Below are 24,216 nucleotides of genomic sequence, written 5' to 3'. Positions count from 1 at the left end.
TTGAAGCACCTTGAAACACCTTTTTGGGAATGATGCGATATGGATATGGGGATTTACTGCCATTCTTCTCTGCAGATACTATCAAGCTCTGTCAGGTTGGATGGGTACCGTTTACATTCTCAGTCTCTTATTTTTCTTTCTGTTTCACTCTCTGCAGGAGGACCCTGTGGCATTTGAGAGGCAGTACAATGAGTCTCCTGTCCAGGCACTACAAAGAGTAGAGGAGGTCCTGTCCCTCTACTTGCACCTCATCACAACCACTGACACTTCTCTTAACTGGACCTGCGAACAAGAGTACAGTAGCAACACACCCCCTACTATAACACAGCTAACCACTAGCACAGGTGAAGACAAGTGAATGCATATACATACAGAACATATTGCAAAATGAAAAAGAAACATGTAAACAAGTGATGTTGTGGGTAAGATCAGGATTGATCTGACCATTGATTTCAAACAGACACACAGACACACACACACACATATACCCCTCCAGCAGTGATTAAAGCCATATGTTTGCTCTTTGAAAGAGACTGCGGTGGGGTTATTCGAACAAGATTCTCAGAGGTCCTCTAGCGATGATTTCTACAGGCTGGCCTTCATTGTGGTCTCCATCTGTGGAGGATTTCTCACTCTACTTACCGTCTACTGCCTCCTCAAGAGAAAGGTATGGCGTCCCTCCATAAATATGCCATATGGGCATTTTATTTCAGGTCTAAATCTGGTATTTGACGAACCATGTATCTTCACAATATGAAATGCAGTTAACTGCTAGTCATCAGCATTGAAAGACTTGGAAAGTAACAAGATCTAGGGATTACAGCTTTTATTTACACATTTTGAAGATGAACATTTACAAACTACATTTTGTGGATTTTTTTTAAGACTTGGAAAGATTCTCTGTATTGTTTAATGATGAAAGGATACCAGCCTGTCTAATATATTTCACCTCAATCTGGTATTCATTTGTAGTGGTCCATATGCCTAGCACTGACTATTGTATTGTCTCTGCCAAGCCCTCAGTTTTTTTTAAATTAGGAGGGACTATTAAATCAGACATTTGTTGGGGCTGAAAATTAAGGTACTACTGAAATTCGAGAAAGATGTTTTTTTGCAACTGCAAGTGTTGTTGTGTAAAGTTTGCACATAATGAAGAGTAACTCTTTTTAAATGAATTTACAAATCTAAAAACGTAATATTGGAAAATATGCTTAAATGTGAAGTGTCATTTGTAGGCCTCTAGAGATGATTGTATTTAAATACCTATAAGGTTTCCCAAACACTTCCTGCACCTGAGAGCTCCACCCCAAACTTACACCATTGGTTGAGCCAATAGCTGGGTTTTCATCCAAATTGTTTTTTGTTTGAATAAAGAAAATGCTAATCATTGCATAATTTATTCCACTACATCAAGTGCATTATCTTGAGGGAGCCCACCTTGTCATGGAGTGGCTGGATGACCTACAGTACTTGCTTCAGGGAGAGTTATATTTGTGGTATTTGGAGTAAATTGGCAGAAGACACCTCACAATGAGTGTAATATACCATATAATGAGGGCTGAAATGGCTGCTATCCCCATACACTGCCAGCCTCCGCCTGGGAGTGCCCACACTCAAAACTGTTCTGGCAGATTGTGAGGACCCACTTTAACGACTTGTAAAGACTATGTTTGAAGAATTGTGTGCCAGGGTCTGACCTTTCGTTGGGCTAGTCAAATCAAGCTATTGCACACACATAACATGTGCACAAATGGGCAAAACATGTCATCGTTTCCATCACCTTAATGCAGATTTTGACTTGTGTGAAACTCTCGAAAATCCAGCGATTGTCTTGTGCATAAACTTTTAAGCGAATTTTGAGAGTTTATGCCCAAGAGTATTCATAAGTGCAAATTTTTAATTCACAAAAAAAATAAATGGAAACCCAACAACTGTTGCTGTATTAGGGTGGTCAGAATGCTCAAACTAACACAGCAATACTTTGAGACATAGAGCAACAGTGTTTAAACTTTTCGGGGAAATCAACCAAGTAAGTTGTGGCTCAGCAGTTAAGGCTCTGGGTTACTGACCAGAAGGTCAGGGGTTCAAGCCCCAACACCACCGAGACACCACTGTTGGGCCCTTGAGCAAGGCCCTTGAACCTATCTGCTCCAGGGGTGCTGTATCATGGCTGACCCTGCACTCTGACCCCAGTTTAGCTGGGATATGTGAAAAATAAATAATTTCACCATGTATATGCAGAAATGTATGTATAATGTGTGACAATTGATCTATTTATTAAGTTGTCTCTGCATATTAAGATGGGATAGGAGAAAGTATTTCAACACTGAAAAAATCTTATTTTAACTAAATTTGTTTAAAAAAAAAAATGAAAATGCTGCATACATTATTTGGCAAGTATATGACAGAGCCACATGTAGCAATAATAATAAACTTTATTTTATATAGTGCCTTTAAAGAGGCCTCTCAAGGTGCTTTACATAGAAAGGAAAAATAAAAATATAAAAATACAGAGCCTAATACAAATGGATAAAACATGCATTTCAAAACAAGTAATGATAAAACACCGTAAATAAAGTTATTATTAAATTAATTGAATACAATATTATAAATTAAAAGCCTCCTGGAAAAATATGTTTTAAGATATGATTTAAATTCACTAAAAGACTGAGCATAAGAAGAGAATGCCCTGTCACCACAGAATGTAAACCAGTCTGAGGAACAGTTAAAAAAAACAGATTTAGAGGAGGTTAAAAGCTCAGACAAATATTTGGGAACCAAACCATGCATAGCCTTGTAGGTAAGCATAAGAATTTTAAAATCAACACTAAACCTGACAGGGTGCCAGTGCAAGGATTCCAAGATAGGAGTGATGTGGTCACTTGACCTGGCACCTGTCAGCTGAGTTTTGCACATATTAATTCAGTCGATTTTGAAACTCCGGCAAGGAGAGCATTGCAATAATCAATGCGAGAGAAAACTAAAGTATTGATCAGCTTTTCAGCCACAGAGAATGATAACATAGGGTACAGACTTGCAATGTTTCTGAGATGATACAATTATGTTTTAGCAGTATTTTTTACATGTGGATCACATGACAAATTTACATCAAACATAACACCCAGATTTGTTTCATTTTTCATTTTTGTTTGAAGCTCCAAAACTGAGCCCTCAATGGACAGAGTTAAGGAGCCAGCCTTCCGAAGCTGGTGAGGAGATCCAATAAGCATAACCTCTTGTCTTATTACTGTTAAGACAAATAAAATTGAGCCATCCAAGTTTTTATCTCAGAAATGCAGTATGAAAAAAAGGTGTCTACCAGATTTTCACCAGGTTTAAAATGAATGTATATCTGTGTGTCGTCTGCGTAGAAATGATAATTAAGACCCAGTTATCTTAAAAGCTGACCAAGAGGAAAAATATAAATAATAAAAAGTAAAGGGACAAAAATTGAACCTTGTAGAACACCAGAGTGGACTGAACCAATCTCATACCTGTAACCACCTAGAGAGACAAACTGCATACGATCAGAGAGATAGGACCTGAACCAGTTTAATGCAGTACCAGAGACACCACAGAGAGATTCAAGATGGGTGAGTAAAACAGTTTGATCAACAGTGTCGAAAGCAGCACTGAGATCAAGAAGGATGAGAATGGGAAAAGAGCCTGAGACTGTAGCCATTAACAAGTCATTAGTGACCTTGACTAGAGCGGTTTCTGTACTATGAACATTCAGAAAAACAAAAAAAATAAATGGCTTAAAGAGATAATTGACAGTGAGTTGATTGTGTAATTGAGTGGCAACAGCTCGCTCTAAGATTTTTGCAAGGAAGGGAATATTTGAAATGGGATGGAAGTTGCTCAAATGGTCTAAATCCATATTAGGCTTTATTGGAACTGGAGTTACAGCAGCAATTTTAAATGCTGCAGGCACAACAAGGAGTCATTTATTATGTCCAAATCCATGGGACACAAAGAGACAAAACGGAAATTTAATAGACTAGTTGGTAGAGGATCAACTGTGCCAGTGGTAGCTTTCATACATGATACCTCATTACTTCGAGTATCATGGTCGAGTTGAGAGAAATTTGAGGTTCTGGCTGATCTGATTTATTCTTTTTAATCATGTAAGTTGTCTTTCCAAGGATGGCAATATACATTCAGGCTAGAATGAAGCCAATTTTGCTCCATTTTACGACAAGCAGCCTTCATTGAGCACAGATTGTCAACATACCATAGAGCAGAAAGCTAAGAAGAGATAGTCTGTGATTTCAGTAGAGCAAAATCATCTAAGCCAGATGAGAGAACAGTGTTTAACAGAGCAATCTTGTCTTCAAGAAGATCAGAAGAAGAAAAACAACTTAAATAAGAAACAATAGAGTTTGTAAAAGCTGACAAATCAATAAATTTCCATTTACGATATTTTACTGTGTGAGAAGAAGAATTAATGTTTGGTAATTCCATATTAAAAGAGACCTAAATCAACAGAGGAAAACTCAGACACAAAAGATTAATTTGCAATAACAATGTCTACAGTAAGGTATGACCTTTGTTATGTGTAGAACAGTCAACACACTGGATCAAATCAAACACTCCAATAAAGACAGAAAGTCCTTTGTCAGTACTGAGAATTTCGAGTCAATGTGGATGTTAAAATCCACCAAAATAAGAATTCTCTTGAACTTGAGGCACAGCAGAGACAACAAATCAGCAAACTCAAAAAGGCTTCATTAGTCTTTGGAGGTCTAAAGACTGTAGCGATGATGGTAGTGTGAGGGGAAGAGACCCTCAGAAATAGGCACGCAAATGAAGTGAACTGTGGTGCAGACACAGGACTTATGTTGTATTTTAGATTGTGAAGCACCACAATACCCCCACCTCTGCCAGAGAGTCGTGGGAGATCAAACAACCCATAGCCCTAGGGAGTAATTTGATTAAAGAGGAGACCATCACTCTGTTTATGCCATGTTTCTGTTAAGCATAAAAAGTCTAGCTTTTTTTCTGTTATAATGTCCGACAACAACAGAGCCTTGTTATTCACAAAGCGTGCATTAAATAACTACATTTTAACCAGACTCGGAGACAGATAAGAAGACGGGGAAACCTCCAGATATGGAAGAAATGACAAATTGTTAAAATCAATACCAGTATAAATCAGTCTTTTAGCTTTCAGCTGAAACAGTGGAACAGAGATGGCAATTCGAAGATGAAGACACAAAACCGCATCTTGGACTGCGATGCAGGTAGCGTTTTGGATGCAATATTCAATCGTTTTGACAATGTTCATGAGTGTCTTTCCACAAATAATGGTAAGCCATAAAGGGACCCACATCCACAGTAGCCTCAAAGTGATATAAATCCTGGGCAAGGCGACAGCAGGGTTGACTCCACAATAGAAAGCTCACAGATAATAATTAGTCCAGAGTTTAAAAGGTAATCCCACATTGCAATGAAGAATAAATTATGTAGTGCTCAGTATAAAAAAACTTAAATCTTCGATGCTCCGAAAATCCGCGCTACCAGTAATATAAATAAATTACATTTAAATGGTGAGAGGAGCAGCAGCCAAACGCACCAGCGTTCCATATCAATGTCATCTTGAATTTATTTGGGGCAAATGTGTACCAGCTTTGCCAACTCTGTGATCTTCCCCCAATTTACCATACCAGGCAAAATGACTCCAGGTTGTTCAGGTTAGACAAATCAGACTTTGCAGGCATTTACTTATTTGGTCTTGAGCAACAATAATGCTGTCCTTGTGTTCGGGGTCACTGCATGTCTGAACGATGGGCTTTATCCCAAGCATCAGTTTTTCCAGTCCATACTCATGAAAAGCAGCCCCACAGCATGACCCTATAATCACCATAATTCAATGAAGGTGTGGGTTTTAGAGGTGTTGGCAGTGTTGTGCCACATATATCTCTTTGAAGTTTGACTTAAAAGATTTTTGACTTAAAAGAAGTAAGGCTACGCAATACTCGTTCCCTCATCTAGAGAGAACCGAGGTTACGTTAGGTAACCGATACGTTCTCTTACGAGAGGTTCTCTCGTATTGCGTAAGCTAGCTTACGCTATGGGAACCCATTGTCAACGCCGTGCGCGCCAAGCATCCACTGTATGAGCCCCAGGGAATTAAGGGGGGACCCGGGGGAGCCCTTATGAGTGGGGAAATAATATTTGGCCGGCAAGAATGCGGGTCATTGATTGTGTAATACATAAGCACATAGTGGGAAGGGAACGACAGAGCGCCGGTGCCGGTCTGTGTGGAATGTGTCCCATCAGTGCAGCTCACCAGGGGAGCTGTAGCGTATTAAACCGCTAGTAGTTTTGCCTGCAGAGCGGGCACTTCCATATTGTAAAATCTGACAAAGGTGGAGGGGAAGTCCATCCCGCTGCCACACATATGTCGTGAATGGAAATCCCGCTGGACCATGCCCACGAGGATGCCATGCCTCTAGTGGAGTGAGCCCTAATGCCCAACGGGCATGGCAGGTCTTTTGACGCGTATGCAGCAGCAATAGCGTCCACTATCCATCTAGATAGTGTCTGTTTCGAGGCGGCGAGACCTTTGGTGCGCCCTCGAGCGAAACGAAAAGCTGCTCGGAGCGTCTGAAAGCAGTGGAGCGCACAGTATACAATCTCAGTGCTCTGACCGGGCAAAGGAGATTGGCGTCGCGTTCGCTATCCGGTGCTGGCAGCGCCGATAGGGAAATGACCTGTGCTCTGAAAGGAGTACCGATCACCTTGGGAACATAGCCGTGTCTAGGCTTTAAAATGACCTTGGAGTCACTTGGTCCAAACTCAAGACACGCAGCGCTGACAGACAGCGCGTGAAGGTCTCCCACACGTTTGACTGATGACAGGGCAGTCAGAAAAACGGATTTGAGTGAAAGGTATTTCAAATCCACGGATTGAAGTGGTTCGAAAGGGGGGCTTTCATAGTTTCGAGAACTATAGAAAGATCCCAGATAGGAACCGATGGGGGCGCGGGGGTTCATCCTTCTAGCTCCCCTGAGGAAGCGGATGACCAGCTCGTTTTACCCCATGACTGGCCGTGCAGGGGTTCAGCGAACGCCGCAACGGCCGCCACATACACTTTGAGCGTGGATGGGGATCTGCCCTTATCCAGCAGCTCTTGTAGAAATACGAGCAGCGACGACACCCCACATGTCCGCGGGTCCAGGTCTCTGTCGGTGCACCATTTTGAGAACACAGACCATTTTGACGCATAGAGTCTTCTCGTGGAAGGGGCTCTAGTGTGTATGATGGTGTTTATTACTCCTTCTGGCAGAGCGACGGGTAGTCGTTGATCACCCACGCATGCAGCGCCCAGCGCTCTGGGTGGGGATGCCAGATTGTGCCGCGAGCTTGAGAGAGGAGATCTGCTCTCACTGGGATGGGCCACGGCGCTGTCAGTGACAGCTGCGTAAGCTCCGGGAACCATGTCTGATTCTCCCAACGCGGGGCTATGAGGAGCACCAAGTGACGCGTTTCCTGATCCTCTGCATTACCTGTGGCAATAGCGAGATGGGAGGGAAGGCGTAAGCGGGCGTCTGGGCCAGTCCTGGGCCAGCGCCCTCGCTCGAGAAAAATATTGGGCAGTGAGAGTTCTCTTTGGACGCAAAGAGGTCTATCTCTGCTCTGCCGAATAGGTGCCATAACGTCTGGACTGTTTGAGTGTGCAGGGACCATTCCCCTGGGGAAATATTGTCTCTGGACAGTCTGTCCGGGCCGTCGTTCAGGTGGCCTGGCACGTCGCGTCGCCCTCAGCGAGCGCAGGTGGCACTGGGACCAACTCAGTATGCGTTTTGTCAGATGGAAGAGGTTCCTGGATCTGACACCGCCCTGACGGTTTAGGTAGGATACCACAGATCTGTTGTCCGAACGGACCAGGACGTGGTGACCCTGAATGACCGGGAGAAAGCGCACGAGCGCGTACTCGACCGCTATCATTTCCAGACAATTTATGTGAAGGAGCTTTTCCTGAACTGTCCATAGGCCGAAAACCGGAGAGCCCTCGCAGACCGCGCCCCAACCCGTGTTGGACGCGTCTGTCGAGATGACTTTCGGCGAGATACAGCTCCCATTGTCACTCCCCGCTGATACCTTTCGGCCACTGTCCAGGGCTGCAGAGCTGATATGCAGGTCTGAGTCACCTTGATGGGCTGGCGGCCTGTGACCCAAGCCCGGCAAGACGCGTGGGTGTTTAGCCAATGCTGAAGCGGGCGCATGTGCAGTAAACCCAGCTGAAGTACTGCTGCGGCTGAGGCCATGTAACCTAGCACTCTCTGGAATTTCTTCAGAGGCGTGAGGCTGTTCATCTGAAAAGATGCGGCTAGTCGCTGAACACGGCGTGCGCGCTGTGTAGATAAGCGAGCCGTCATTGCCACGGAGTCTAGTTCTATTCCCAGGAAGGAAATGGTCTGACTGGGCTGTAGTGAGCTCTTGGTCCAATTGACTGCAAGACCCAAACTGTTCAGATGGCTGAGGAGAACTGCTCTGTGAGACAGAAGCTCCATATGTGACTGAGCCATAATCAGACAGTCGTCCAAATAGTTCAGAATTCGCAAACCCTGACTCCGCAGGGGTGCGAGCGCCGCATCCATGCACTTCGTGAAAGTACGGGGTGCTAAGGACAGGCCGAACGGAAGGACGGTGTATTGATAAACCTGGCCGTCGGGCGAATCTCAAGAATGGCCTGTGACGGGATTTATCTGAATCTGAAAGTATGCATCTTTCAGATCGAGAGAAATAAACCAGTCCCCTGGCGCACATGCGCGAGGAGTTTCCTGATTGTAAGCATTTTGAACGGTCTTTTGCAAGCACCTTGTTCAAAACCCTGAGATCTAATATGGGTCTGAGGCCGCCGTCTTTCTTGGGAACAAGAAAATAACGGCTGTAAAGCCCGACTCAGCTCAGAGAGGGTGGCACTTTTCTATGGCCCTTTTGCACAGAAGGCTTGCTATTTCTGAACGAAGCATGCACGCTGCTTCCGTGTTCACAGTGGTTTCGAGCGCGCTCTGAAGCGAGGGGCGGCGATCGAACTGTAGCAAATAGCCCTGTTGTATTGTGCTTAACACCCACTTGGATATCCCTGGAATAGCTTCCCACGCTTTGAAGCGTAACGCTAGAGGGTGAATGGCCAATTCGCTCTGATTGCCGCACACAGAGCGCTGAACAAAATGTGTGAGCGCGTTTAGTGTGTTCATGCATGATTGCTCGCAGACAGCATGAACAGGCTGTTTTGTGAGTGACTTCCCGATTGGAATGAATGGGGAAAGAGTCATATCTGTTACGTGATGCCCAAGCATAGTCATGGGCACGGGACTTACACACAGAGGAATGGTTGCTGGCTGTGTAACAGAGCGGGCAGAGAATGGGCGCGCGCACGCATTTGTGGGCGCATTTATTGACTCTAGCGCTCGAGCGGTTCGTAACCGCTTTATGTGAGCGTGCTCTGGTGGGGACACGAGACATGCAGTGCTTGTGTGCAGAAGTGAACACTGGATTGTGGGCACATTTTCTACACATAGGGCTGGTCGTGTGACAGAGCGGGCAGAGAATGGGCACGCGCACGCATTTGTGAGCGCCTTCATTGACTCTGACGCTCGAGCGGTTCAGTAATCAGCTTTATGAGAGCGTGCTCTGATAGGGGCACGGGATGTGTTATGCTTGTGTGTAGGGGCGAACACTGGGTTGTGGGCACTTTTTCTACACATAAGACATGTTTGCTCTTTACAAGATTTATTTGGGTCGCCGTGAAAACGGCGTTTGAGTGCAGAGCAAGCGGGCAGTGTCACCGGCTTGTTGGCTGCTAAATTCACCACTGTAGTAGCCTGAGAGAAGGGGACTGACAGGGGCAAAGCTTTGACGGTGGTCCGCCGCGGCGGGACTGAGCCGTCGTTTGTTCAACAAAGTTAGGAAGACTTCGGTTGCTCTGGTTTCAGCGTTACCTTAAATCGAGGCCCGCGGGCGGCGGTCTGCGGCGGCTGTCTGAGCGCTGATCGAGGCGGCCGCCCTGTCGACGCTGAGAAGTCTGAGTTTGTTGAACTGGGCGCTGTGAAGAGGCTCGTGCAGGAGGCTGATCACGTGAGCGGCCTGCAGAGGAGCTAGCGACGCGGCAGGAAGAGGTTCATGGCTTGGGTGGCTTTCTGGACTTCTGAGAAGCGGTCAACAATGCCACTCACCGCTGAGCCGAAGAGACCGGTCGGAGAGAGCGGTGCGTTGAGGAACGTGGAGCGCTCTGCTTCTCCCATGTCGGCTAGTGTTAGCCATAAGTGTCTCTCGGTCACAGTCAGCGAGGCCATGCACTTCCCTAGAGCTTGGGCTGCAGCTTTGGTAGCCGAAGGGCGAGGTCTGTCGCGCCGTAGATCAGTAACAGCCTCTGGTGCCTGCCTTTCTCATCCCACTCCGAAGAAGGTCTGCTTGTAGGATCTGTAAAACGGCCATTGAGTGCAGAGCAGATGCGGCTTGGCCGGCGGCGGAATAGGCGTGGCCAACATAGGCGGAAGTCGCTCTGCAGGCCTTAGACGGGAGCACAGGCTTGGAACGCCATCTCGCGGAGGGCGGACAAAGGTGTGCTGCTACCGAGTCCTCGACCGGGGGGATGGAGGAGTAGCCTCTCTCAGTGGCGCCGTCCACCGACGCGAGAGAGGTGGAGACGTGGGAACGGGTCCTGGCTGAAAAAGGAGCGTTCCACGACTTTGCAAGCTCCGTATGTAATTCCGGCAGGAAGGGGCGGCCCGGGCAGCGGGTGTAAGCGGCGATGGCTTTGAAGAAAGCAGCCGTCGAGTCTGTTGGGTGCCTGCTCAGGGGCGGTGACCACTCGAGCCCGAGGCGGTCGACGGCCTGTGTGAGGAGGCGTGTTAACTCCCTTCGACTCGGCGCGGGTCCTGCTGGATTCCTGGGCCGAGGAGGAGGCTTGGGAGCCTGTCCACTCCTCGCTGTCGAAGCCATGATGGAACAGCGGCCCTTATCCTCCGCCTCGTCATCCGAGATGGCAGCAGTCGCGGCCGCTCGGCGGCAACTGCGGCGTCCGAGGCGGGGAGGGTGAAAGCGATGCTTTCGAGGAGAGGCTCCGGCGAGGCAGTCGCTTCAACCACAGTTTCCGGCAGCCTTTGTGAGCGGCGCTTCTTCCTGCGCGGCTGAGGGTAAGGCGTGGCGGTTTCTGCTTTGACCGCCGAGTCGAGCCCGCAGGGTCGACATCGGTAGCTCCTCGCAGAAATCGCATCCGCCCTCAGTGAGGGCGAGCTCTGCGTGCCCCAGTCCCAGGCAGAGAGCGCAGATGATGTGGCGGTCTCCTGTGCTGAGAAGAGCGCGACATGAGGCGCAAGTGGAGCGAGGCATCTTGAAAAAGACCCTCGTACTCTTTTGTGAATAGTTCGTGAGAACTAGCTTGCTGAATAAAAGGATACGTCGTCGGATGGCGTAGCTTCGCAGGATGGCTGAAGGTGGCTGAGACGGCCGGCTTCTTCTAGCACTGTCCACGCTTGCTAGATGCCCCTCGAACGGCGACGCGGCTTCCAGGTCAGCGATGCGGAGAGCTTCAGCTGAAGAGATGAAAATCAGGGTTCCAGCCTACTGAACTACGCTTATATGCACTCTAGTCACGCCCATTTTGGCGGGCTTTGATGCAGTGAGCGCGGACGCCTCTCATTGGATGCGAGTTCGCCCAAGCTCGTCCATAGGCTGCAGCAGTTGCCACAGAGCAACCTATGAGCTCGCTAGCTAGCCCGCTCAAGGTCTGCAGCTGCCGCACTGCGTTGACAATGGATACAAAAATTAAGGATAATTTTTTGGCTTCAATATCTCAGAAAAGATTAATCTTTCCCGTAGCGTAAGCTAGCTTACGCAATACGAGAGAACCTCTCGTAAGAGAACCCTTAGTACACGTTCAGAAAACTCAATAGATCCCTCTGTTTTCCCTGTTATCATGACAAGTCTTACTTCTTTGTCCTTAAATTCTGTTATATGTTTATAATTTACCTTTCTTGATACAAGTATGGCCACTCCCCTTTTATGCCCTGATTTATAGTAATTAAGTATTTTAAGTAAAGGTATTTTTTGTTTTATTTCACATGTTCTGTATTATTAAGATGGGCTTCTAGTAGAAACACTGCATATGCTCTTTCCTTCTTTAGTTTGGACAGAATCTTCCCTCTTTTAACCGGATTGAGTACACCATTGACATTAAAGGGAAAGTTCACCCAACAATGAAAATTCTCTCATTATTTATTCACCCTCATGCCATCCCAGCTGGTATAACATGTTGAAAACAAACAAATATTTTTAAAAGAATATTTCAGCTCAACAGATGACAGGGGAGAAACACAGGACAGACAACAGGGAATCGTGACACTAGGATGGGTGAGAAACAGATGAATTCTTAAGTCCTTTTTTACTATAAATTCTCCTCCCTGCGTTGTAGGTGGCGTAATGTGCGAAGAATGTGAATCACCAAAACAAAAGAAGAAGAATGTGAAAGTGAAAAATATGATTTTTAGTAAAAAGGTAACCATCATATCACTTCTGAATATATACATTTAACCACTGGAGTCATATGGATTACTTTTATGCTGCCTTTATGTGCTTTCCGGACCTTTAAAGTTCTGCCCAACATTCACTTGCATTGCATGGGCAAACAGAGCTGAAATATTCTTCCAAAAATATTTGTTTGTGTTCTGCAGAAGAAAGAAAGTCATACACACCTGGGATGGCACGAGGGTGAATAAATGTTGATATAATTTTCATTTTTTTGTGAACTATCCCTTTAAGGCTTGATTTACTTCTCTGTTGAAATACAATTATTTCAGTGCACTGGTGTTTAGGAATAATAGTATTTATCCTACTTTCTTAATTGTATATCACTGTGAATGGACAGGCCAAGTTGCTGATCGCTGAATAGGCATTGTTGATGTGTAGATGTGGATGATCATGTTAATGATCGCACATTGTCAAAAATTTTGAAGTAGAAGAGCAAGAATGCATGTATTTTATGACACTTAACTCCTTTTAAGAGCATGATTTCATATATATATATATATATATATATATATATATATATATATATATATATATATATATATATATATACACACTCAAAGTGCATCCGAAAGTATTCACAGCCTTCACTTTTTCCACATTTAGTTATGTTACAGCCTTATTCCAGAATGGATTAAATTCATTATTTTCCTCAAAATTCGACAAACAATACCCCATAATGATAATGTGAAAGAAGTTTGTTTGAAATCTTTGCAAATTTATATAAAAAAATAAATAATCACATGTACGTATGTACAGGTGAAACTCGAAAAATTAGAATATCGTGCAAAAGTTCATTAATTTCAGTAATTCAACTTAAAAGGTGAAACTAATATATTATATAGACTCATTACAAGCAAAGTAAGATATTTCAAGCCTTTATTTGATATAATTTTGATGATTATGGCTTACAGCTTATGAAAACCCCAAATTCAGAATCTCAGAAAATTAGAATATTGTGAAAAGGTTCAGTATTGTAGGCTCAAAGTGTCACACTCTAATCAGCTAAACACCTGCAAAGGGTTCCTGAGCCTTTAAATGGTCTCTCAGTCTGGTTCAGTTGAATTCACAATCATGGGGAAGACTGCTGACCTGACAGTTGTGCAGAAAACCATCATTGACACCCTCCACAAGGAGGGAAAGCCTCAAAAGGTAATTGCAAAAGAAGTTGGATTTTCTCAAAGTGCTGTATCAAAGCACATTAATAGAAAGTTAAGTGGAAGGGAAAAGTGTGGAAGAAAAAGGTGCACAAGCAGCAGGGATGACCGTAGCCTGGAGAGGATTGTCAAGAAAAGGCCATTCAAATGTGTGGGGGAGCTTCACAATGAGTGGACTGAGGCTGGTGTTACTGCATCAAGAGCCACCACACACAGACGGGTCCTGGACATGGGCTTCAAATGTCAAACGTCTTACCTGGGCTAAAGAAAAAAAGAACTGGTCTATTGCTCAGTGGTCCAAAGTCCTCTTTTCTGATGAGAGCAAATTTTGCATCTCATTTGGAAACCAAGGTCCCAGAGTCTGGAGGAAGAATGGAGAGGCACACAATCCAAGATGCTTGAAGTCCAGTGTGAAGTTTCCACAGTCTGTGTTGGTTTGGGGAGCCATGTCATCGGCTGGTGTTGGTCCACTGTGCTTTATTAAGTCCAGAGTCAACGCAGCCGTCTACCGGACATTTTAGAGCACTTCATGCTTCCTTCAGCAGACAAGCTTTATGGAGATGCTGACTTCATTTTCCAGCAGGACTTGGCACCTGCCCACACTGCCAAAAGTACCAAAACCTGGTTCAATGACCATGGTATTACTGTGCTTGATTGGCCAGCAAACTCGCCTGACCTGAACCCCATAGAGAATCTATGGGGCATTGCTAAGAGAAAGATGAGAGACATGAGACCAAACAATGCAGAAGAGCTGAAGGCCGCTATTGAAGCATCTTGGTCTTCCATAACACCTCAGCAGTGCCACAGGCTGATAGCATCCATGCCACGCCGCATTGAGGCAGTAATTAATGCAAAAGGGGCCCAAACCAAGTACTGAGTACATATGCATGATTATACTTTTCAGAGGGCCGACATTTCTGTATTTAAAATCCTTTTTTTATTGATTTCATGTAATATTCTAATTTTCTGAGATTCTGAATTTGGGGTTTTCATAAGCTGTAAGCCATAATCATCAAAATTAGATCAAATAAAGGCTTGAAATATCTTACTTTGCTTGTAATGAGTCTATATAATATATTAGTTTCACCTTTTAAGTTGAATTACTGAAATTAATGAACTTTTGCACGATATTCTAATTTTTCGAGTTTCACCTGTATTCACAGCCTTTGGTCAATACTTTTTGAAGCACCTTTGGCACCAATTACAGCCTCAAGTCTTTTTGAGTATGATGCTACCAGCTTGGCACACCTATTTTTGGGAAGTTTCTCCCATTCTTCTTTGCAGGACCTCTCAAGCTTCATCAGGTTGGATGGGGAGCGTCAGTGCACAGCCATTTTCAGATCTCTCCAGAGATATTCAATCAGGTTCAAGTCTGGGCACTGGCTGGGCCACTCAAGGACATTCACAGAGTAGCCGCTACTTTGTTATCTTGGCTGTGTGCTTAGGGTCGTTGTCCTGTTGGAAGATGAACCTTTACCCTAGTCTGAGGTCCAGAGCACTCTGGAGCAGGTTTTCATCAAGGATGTCTCTGTACATTGCTGCATTCAACTTTCCCTGAATCCTGACTAGTCTCCCAGTTCCTGCCACTGAAAAACATCCCTACAGCATGATGCTGCCACCACCATGCTTCACTGTAGGGATTGTATTGGCCAGGTGATGCACGGTGCCTGGTTTCCTCCAGACATGACGCTTGCCATTCAGGCCAAAGAGTTCAATCTTTGTTTCATCAGACCAAAGAATTTTGTTTCTCATGGTCTGAGAGTCCTTCAGGTGCCTTTTGGCAAACTCCAGGCAGGCTGTCATGTGCCTTTTACTGAGGAGTGGCTTCCGTCTGGTCACTCTACCATACAGGCCTGATTGGTGGAGTGCTGCAGAGATGGTTGTTCTTCTGGAAGGTTCTCCTCCCTCCACAGAGAAATGCTTGAGCTCTATCAGAGTGACCATCGGGTTCTTGGTCACCTCCCTGACAAATGCCCTTCTCCCCCGATCGCTCAGTTTGGCCGGGCGGCCAGCTCTAGGAAGAGTCCTGGTAGTTCCAAACTTCCATTTACGGATGATGGAGGCCACTGTGCTCATTGGGACTTTCAATGCTGCAGAAATTTTTCTGTACCCTTCCCCCAGAACTGTGCCTCGATACTATCCTGTCTCGGAGGTCTACAGACAATTCCTTGGACTTCATGGCTTGGTTTGTGCTCTGACATGCACTGTTAACTGTGTGACGTTATATAGACAGGTATGTGTCTTTCCAAATCATGCCCAATCAACTGAATTTACCACAGGTGGATCAAGTTGTAGAAAGCTCTCAAGGATGATCATTGGAAACAGGATGCATCTAACCTCAATTTTGAGTGTCAAAATTGTTGATGTGTAGATGTGGATGATCAGGTTAATAATCATGGGTAATCACATAAAGTCAAGGGTTTTGGAAAAAAAAACAGGTTTGTGGTTGTTTCAACGTGTGGTATTTTTGGAACATGGAGGAAGTTTTGAGTTCTTAGATTTAGAGTATGCTTACAAAGTATCACATAAAACATCTCGGTTACTGATGTAACCTCCATTCCCTAATGGAGGAAATGAGACATTGTCGATGTCGATGAATAGACACTAGGGGTCGCCCTTGGGAGCCCAGACATCTCTGATCTTTTGAGAAAAGGCCAATGGGAATTGGCGTGTGGAATTTGCATGCCACTCCCCCGGACATACGGGTATAAAAGGAGTGACGCAGAAAACCCACACTCCGGTTTTTCACCGAGGAGCCGAGCCAAAGACCCGGCCATTTCAGCGGTTGGTTCAGTGTTGTGGCAAGAGGAACAAAACTTCACTCACTCAGTCGATGAGTGTTGTGTCGATGAGTTGACACTAGGGGTCACAATGGAAAATGCCACAAGAGCTGAACTGGGTTACGCAGACTGGCGGTGTGAGAGGGCAGCCCTCTGTGTGCCTCATAGCCAGCGCATCAATCTGTCGTGTAACTACCCCAACACACTGGTAGGCATGAAGCAGTCCCCTTCACCCTGGGGAGCGGCTAAATGCTCAGAATTTTAAGGACTGGCTGACACAAATTATTCAGCTGGGGGCCATATAAGGTCCACATTGTGCGGTGTCCCTCCAAAGAGGAGGACATCGCAGAGGCCACACCCGGCCCTGAGAGGGGGGAATACAACTAAGTGGAATACAACACACGGTCTTACCGGCTCGGAGTGGAAGCACATCGTGCATAGCGGCACCATGGTAGGTCCTACCCAAGAAGGGGAGGAGTTACTACAAACACGGTTACCAAGGACAGAGGGCCCTCTGCCCAAGGAAGACGCGTTTTACCAGCGCGAAAACCATTTGCGGAACATACATCACACAGGGTTGCCTAAGGAGACAACCAGCACATGTGGAGCACTTACCATAGTACGGGGGCCTAAGTGACGCACGTACTGGAGTGGCGGCGAGCCTCTCTGAAGACTAGTCGGCCATTCGGCTAAGGAGGAAGATCGTCCAGGGTTCACACTTTTTTTGCGAACACAACTGGGAAGAGGGTGCACGTTTTCATCCTCAAGGGAGGGGAAAAGCGATATGCGCAAGCAGTAGACCCAGCCAGCTGACCCGAACTTACCTGTTTGTGTCACCTGATAACACACAGGATGAAACTGGCTCAACCCTGAGGTTCTAAAACCTTGCAAAGGTATTAGAGGGTAACCAGTCCGCAGCTCTACAGATGTCTGCTAGAGAGGCGTCATGGGACAACGCCCAAGAAGCCGCAACACCCCTGGTAGAGTGGGCTCACAGGCCAGCAGGGGGAGGCACATGCTGGGCATGGTATGCCATGGTGATGTCATCGATAACCCAGTGAGCGATCCTCTGTTTGGAGACAGTGCTACTTTTCTGCTGTCCACCGAAGCAGACAAAGAGCTGCTCGAAGCTTCTAAAGCTCTGTGTGCAATCCAAGTAGATGCAAAGAGCACACACCAGACACAGCAACGCAAGGGCTGGGTCTGCCTCCTCCAGGAACAGCGCTTGCAGGCTCACCACTTGATCCCTGAAAGGGGTCATGGGAACCTCGGGCACGTAGCAGACAAAGAGCTGCTCGAAGCTTCTACAGCTCTGTGTGCGATCCAAGTAGATACAAAGAGCACACACCGGACACAGCAACGCGAGGGCAATGTAGCCCGGTCGGGGTCTCAGGATAACGTGAGAGAAGTCCGGACCGAAATCTAGGCACAGTTCGCTGACAGAGAATGCCTCTCAAAGAGAGTGCCTTTAGCTCAGCTGAATCAATGGGCTCGAAGGGAGCTCCCTGAAGGCCCCGAAGGACCACAAAGAGGTCCTAGGAGGGAACGAGGTGCGGCCTGGGGGGTTTAACCTACACGCACCTCTCAGGAACCGTGCTTCACTTTTCGTCCACTGCGTTGTGATGCGCCGATATAGCGGCCACATACACCTTCAAGGTGGAGGGGGACAGCCATCCATTTACATTTTACCTTTACGTATTTGGCAGACGCTTTTATCCAAAGCGACCTACAGTTTCTTCTTACATACTTATTACAGGGACAATCCCCTGGAGCAATCTGGAGTTAAGTTCCTTGCTCAAGGACACAATGGTGGTGGCCATGGGGATCGAACCAGCAACCTTCTGATTAACAGTTATGTGCTTTAGCCCACTACGCCACCACCACTCACAATCCCTCCAACTTGACTTGCAGGTAGGAGAGCACTGATCCTACTGCGCATCTCTGGTTGTCTTCACCTCGGGAAGAACTTCACTTAGCAAACAGACGCTACTTCAGGTCATAGAGACGCCTCATCGAGGGGGCTCTGGACTGAGTGATCGTGTCTACCACTGCAGGTGGTAGGCCACTTAAGTCTTCTACGTCCCATCCAGGGGCCAGGCATGGAGATTCCAGAGGTCCAGTCGTGGGTGCTAGATGGTGCCCCGTCCCTGAGAAAGAAGGAATTTGCCAGAGTGGGGACTGTAGAGAGGAGCATAAGGTCCGAGAACCAAGTCCAAGAGGGCCAGTAAGGGGCCACTAAGAGGATCTGCTCCTCGTCCTCCCTGACCTTGCACAACATCTGTGCAAGTAGGCTCACTGGGGGAACGCATATTTGTGTAGCCCTAGGGGCCAGCTGTGTGCCAGGGCATCTGTGCCGAGGGGAGCCCCGGCCAGAGAGTACCAAAGCGGGCAGTGGGAGGATTCTGGGTATGCAAACAGGTCTACCTGTGCTTGGCCGAATCGACTCCAGATCAGCTGGACCGCCTGAGGGTGGATTCTCCACTCTCCCCTGAGCGTAACCTGTCACAACAGCATGTTCACTGTGCTGCTGAGGTGGCCCGGGATGTGAGTGGCCCGAAAGCGACATGAGGCACTGCTGACTCCAGAGGAGAAGATGACGGGCATGTTGTGACATTCAACAAGAGTATAAATCGCCTTGGTGAATGATGTACGCAATCGTCGCTGTGTTGTCCATCCGGACCAACACATGTTTGACCTGGATCAATGGCAATAGCCTCCTCAGGGCAAGTAGTAACACCAGCAACTCGAGGCAGTTGATGTGCCAAGACAGTTGCGGTCCGGTCCAAGGGCCGTTGACTAAGTGCCCATTGCACACGGTGCCCCAGCCACGCAGGGAGACATCTGTCACAACCACGACATGCCTGGAGACCTGGCATAGGGGAACTCCTGCCCATAGGAATGCTAGGTCTGACCAGGGGCTGAATAGACAGCGACAAGCATGCGTGAAGAGAAAGCAGTATGTGCCATGGCGCCATGCTCGTCTTGGGTCTGTAGCCAGTGCTGAAGTGGTCTTATGCATCAACCCAAGCGGCATGACCGTCGCGGAGGATGCCATATGCCCAAAGAGCCTCTGAAAGGATTTCGGTGGGACCAGTGTGTTCTGTCTGAATGCATGCAGACAGTGCAGCACCGACTGTGCGCGCTCGTTGGTGAGGCGCGCTGTCAACTTCTCATACCGAGAAAAGAGATGCTCTGAACCGGGGTGAGCTTGCTCTTTTCCCAGTTGACCCAAAGCCCCAAATGGCTGAGGTGCCTGAGCACCAGGTCCTTGTGTGCACACAACAAGTCCAGCGAGTGAGCTAGGATTAGCCAGTCGTCGAGATAGTTGAGGATGCTGACACACACTTCCCTTAGTGGGGCAAAGGCTGCCTCTGCAAATTTCGTGAAGGTGCGAGGGGACAAGGATAGGCCAAAGGGGACGACTTTGTACTGGTATGCCTGAATCTCAACAGCAAACTGGAGAAAGGGACTGTGTCAAAGAAGAATCGAGATATGAAAGGCATCCTTCAGGTTTACCACCACGAACCAATCTTGATGCCGGACACTTGCTAAAATGCATCTCTACGTGAGCATCTTGAGCGGGAGTTTGTGTAAGGCCCGGTTCAGAACTTGCAGGTCCAAGATTTCCTGCAACCCGCCACCTTTTTTAGCCTTTTTTCTCACCCCCAAGCTCCGCGCGAGAGGGACCAAAGGGACTACCACGTCGGATGTACCAGCGTACGGGGCCTCGCAACGGGGCGGAGCTCGAGGTGCTGAGTCTAGAGACATCAAAGCACTTACCTGGCTCCTTGTGACTGCTCTGGGAACAGCTTGGGACAGGGGAGGAAGATGCTCATCCTCGAAACCCGTGGAAACCATCGCATCGAGGAGGGGTTGTGCCACAGTTGAGTGCGTGGAAGCGGGGGCCCGCGAGGGTTAGGGAAGAAATGACAGCCTGACACTCGTGCCTGCCCGAGCAAGCATGGCCGCCAGCTCCGCGTCAGCCTGCGACTGAGCTACTGCACCCGAGGGTGGGAGTCCATCCGAGTCCTCAGCGTCAGATATGATGAGCCCGCTCTCCGATGCCGTGATCGATAATTCATCTTCGTCACGAGCTCCGAACGAGATCACGGGTCTGGCGTAAGCTGAGCTCTGTCGGAGCATACAAGCGTGATAGGGAATGGGAGGTCTGAGGGGGAATACCCGGCCGAGAGGGTCCCATTGATGTCCCCATGACGCCCCCAGTGCTAACCGACCCCACCTCATACCCATAGGTAGAAGGAATGAGTCGGGGAGCCGCTGGGGTAGCTTGCCCTCTTACGAAGACGAGCCGCGACCGCAAATTTGCCATGGTCATGTCCTCGCAATGAGGGCACAAACCATCCACGAACACTGACTCCACGTGGGTAGCACCCAGGCAAGTAAGGCAGCGATCGTGGCCGTCAGAAGCGGAGAGAAATTTACCGCAACAAGGAATTACAAAAGGGCATCTTGAAAAAGACGCTTTCGTTTGGGCCACTTTTTTTAGAGAAATATAAACTCTTTTATTGAATTTTATATATAAATATACGTGTGTTTATATATATATATAAAGGGCTCTGCTACACTGCTGAAGCGCCCAGGGGTGTTGCTCAACACAACCGTAGTGTGTGAGGGCGAGAACTGCTGTAATGCGCCGTAGAACCAGCAGCTTTCGGCAGAGAAGAGATGAATGGAACGGCAGGAATAATTCAGCTCAGTGAATGTGTCTGCTTGGCTCAGAAGAAGAAGCCTGTGTGTGGGTTTGCTGCGTCACTCCTGTTATACCCATATGTCCGGGGGAGTGGCATGCAAATTCCACACGCCAATTCCCATTGGCCTTTTCTCAAAAGATCAGAGATGTCTGGGCTCCCAAGGGTGAACCCTAGTGTCAACTTATCGACACATCGTTGAGTGAGTGACAGATTTAGTGAACATTTATTTAGCAAAAGATCAAAGAATATTAGGTTTGCATAATATGACCCCTTTAAAGAGCACCACTGTGACTGGATAAATGGATACATTGTCGTGATGCCAATAATGAAGTTCAGGCCCATATTTAATTTTTAACCATCCTTATTATAGGCCTAAGTAAAGAGTGTATGTTCATTGCGCATAAACAGTGAAAGATGCACTTTTTGTAGAGTATTTTCTGAATATCTGGTGTCACTTATGTATGTAATTATATTTGCATTTATTATCTTCTACCCACAGAAACTGCAGCATCAACTTCACAGAGCAAGAATATCATCAGAATGAAGGTAACTTTGCGTCTGACCTTACCATTAACTTGAAACTTAAAGATGAAATATGTTACTTTTTCAGTGTTAAAACACTTTCTTCTCCCAGCTTAATATGTGGAGACAACTATAAGTTGTCAATTATAGCCAATTATAGGTTAATTTTCTTGAAAACAGTAAACAGCTGGACTAAGTTGTAAAATTTCAAATAATACCAAGCTATAGAAAGTCAGATTTATTTTAATCAAATTGTTTATGTTTCCAGGATTGTTGGTTATTCAAGTTGAGATGTTACAGACATTACATCAGAAATTAGCATACTTGATTCTGATTATTAAGTAATGTCCAGCATCATGCAATCACTGCCTACAACTAAAATTATACATTATAAATTCTGAATCTATGTACTGTTGACCATTGTCCCATGTAAGCTTAACATGTTGAGTGATCGAAACATCATCTGCAGCCTAAAACAGAATTTTTGATAGGAAGTTTGGATTGAATGCACTTAGCTTTATAGAAAGCGATAGGATGCTCCCTCGCTCCCTATTTAGTGAATTACTTCCTCCAGTGTGCTGTCTGTCTTATACTGGCCTCAGAACAGTTTGAAATTGATTTATTTTAATTCTAACTCCATATAAAGCCTCTGAAAGCAACATTTTTGGATGAAGCCATTGATTTTCAATGTGATAATGCAAAGTAAATATAGGATTTCTAATGAAACGATGAGCTAAAATACACTTTAGTGTACATTATGTTTAGCAGTGTGGCATGTTGTGCTAAATTGTAAATGGCATATTTGATTAAACTAGTAAATACTTTATTAGGTTTCTTTCCAGATGTAGTTTTGTTGGTGTTTCTCCCAAAGACAAACTCAATGGCATGTTGCTTTGCCACATGACTTCGTGAGTAGAAAGTTATCCCTTTACCGACAGCCCAGAGTCTCCTGATTTGAGATAAATCGATTTAGATTAAATTATGTAATATATTATATAGCAAACCCAAAATACAATGTCCACGCATGGTGCATGCTGGGTCGCACAAGGTTCAACTTGCTAATGCACAAATATTTTATTGATTTTACATATTTTATGTATCTGAATGATTTGTACATATAGCCTGTAACTATGCAAAGTCAAAAGTCTCAAAAGTGACATAAAACATAAATTACTTAATGATGTTGGCAATGGACACCACCAGGTTTCTTAACTAGATTAACTAGTAAGGATGCCTTGGTCAACCAGCTGGTCCAGGTTCCTTTGTGCTGGTTTGGTGCTTTTCTGTACTCGAAGCAAAGAGACTTTAAAGAAAATTGCAGAATACCCAGCAATCCAAAAAATGCAGAGTGATGGACATGAATGGATGAGTGTTTCTGCAGGTTTCCTCTTTTACAATTTAGACACTGCTGTTGGGTGACCTTCACCTTCCACTTGATTGACTCATGATATTTTACAGCCAGTAAAAATTCAGGGCACCTCTTATAAACCTTGTAGAAAGGGTACCACACAAGGCCTTGGACATATGGTAACTCTAGCTGCCTTGACAACTTCTTGTACATACTTTCAACTAGGTTTCTTGTTATTGGTGTTTTTTTGCTGTAACTTCAAATTTGAAGACATAACACACAGACAGAATATCATACACACCAAAAAAACAAAAGATAAATAGCAGAATGCTTGATGAAGCAATCTTCTAGGCCTCTGAATATTATCTATAGTCCTTACACTTCTGCTAGAAAAGACTGATAGCCTTCACTCAGCACCAGTCATGCTAAAATTATGCTCAGAAATGTGAATGTTTGTGCTCAAACACTGAATTCTCATTCTTATCATTTATAGGCCATATGTCCAACCCACAATGGTTTGGCTCCCACCTCTCCACTGATTTCTAACTGATCTGATGGTTTTATCTGGATACCCAAGAGACCATAAACAGTGAAACAGACTGTCTTGCTCCTCAGGAAGGCAACAACGACATCACCATTTGTCTGATTTTTCAAGAACATGTGCAGTATTTGTACAACTGTGTACATATGCAAATATGGAGTATTATTACAAACAAATATTTCTGAACTACTGGATAAGTCTACTAGTCATAGGATTGCATGTAGAATATTGCTAACGGCAATCCACAATGCAACTAAAAACTTAAAAACTAGACTGGAAGAAAAAGGAAAATCAGTATCATAATATGTATACAAAGTTGATTTCATTAGAGCTATGCAATGTTGGTTTCAGATGTTCCAAATTCAGTTGTCATCATACTATAATGCGGTTATTGTTCATATGTGAGCTGTATGTTACAGTAAAGTGGTAATTGTTTATACTGAACAATTTAATTCAGTTTCAATTATAAAGTAAAAATATATTTTCAATGTAAAGAGGTCAAAGGGATAGTTTACCTGAAAATGTAATAATTCTCACATCATTTACTCAGCTCTGTAGGTCTTTTCAATGCAAGTGAATAGTGACCAGATCTCTGAAGGCCTAAAAATCATATAAC

General features: G+C 45.7%; 1 protein-coding gene across 6 annotated transcripts in view; it reads left to right on the top strand.

Annotated features, from left to right (window-relative positions):
* LOC127620521 (uncharacterized) overlaps positions 1-24,216 on the top strand; it is a 45,431-nt gene extending 21,215 nt beyond the window's left edge. For 5 of the 6 annotated variants that reach the window (XM_052093650.1, XM_052093653.1, XM_052093652.1 and 2 more), the window contains 4 exons: positions 158-344; positions 531-667; positions 21,689-21,735; positions 23,553-24,216. In XM_052093650.1, the coding sequence (XP_051949610.1) occupies positions 158-344; positions 531-667; positions 21,689-21,733 (369 nt within the window). In that variant the 3' untranslated portion in view covers positions 21,734-21,735; positions 23,553-24,216. Of the gene's footprint in view, positions 1-157; positions 345-530; positions 668-21,688; positions 21,736-23,552 lie in introns of those variants that run through there. The other variant, XR_007967749.1, reaches the window with a different exon arrangement.

This window comes from Xyrauchen texanus, chromosome 27 (assembly GCF_025860055.1).
Source record: "Xyrauchen texanus isolate HMW12.3.18 chromosome 27, RBS_HiC_50CHRs, whole genome shotgun sequence".
NCBI lineage: Eukaryota > Metazoa > Chordata > Actinopteri > Cypriniformes > Catostomidae > Xyrauchen > Xyrauchen texanus.
Note: the sequence above shows the minus strand (reverse complement) of the source record. Positions and strands in the feature narration are given on the sequence as shown.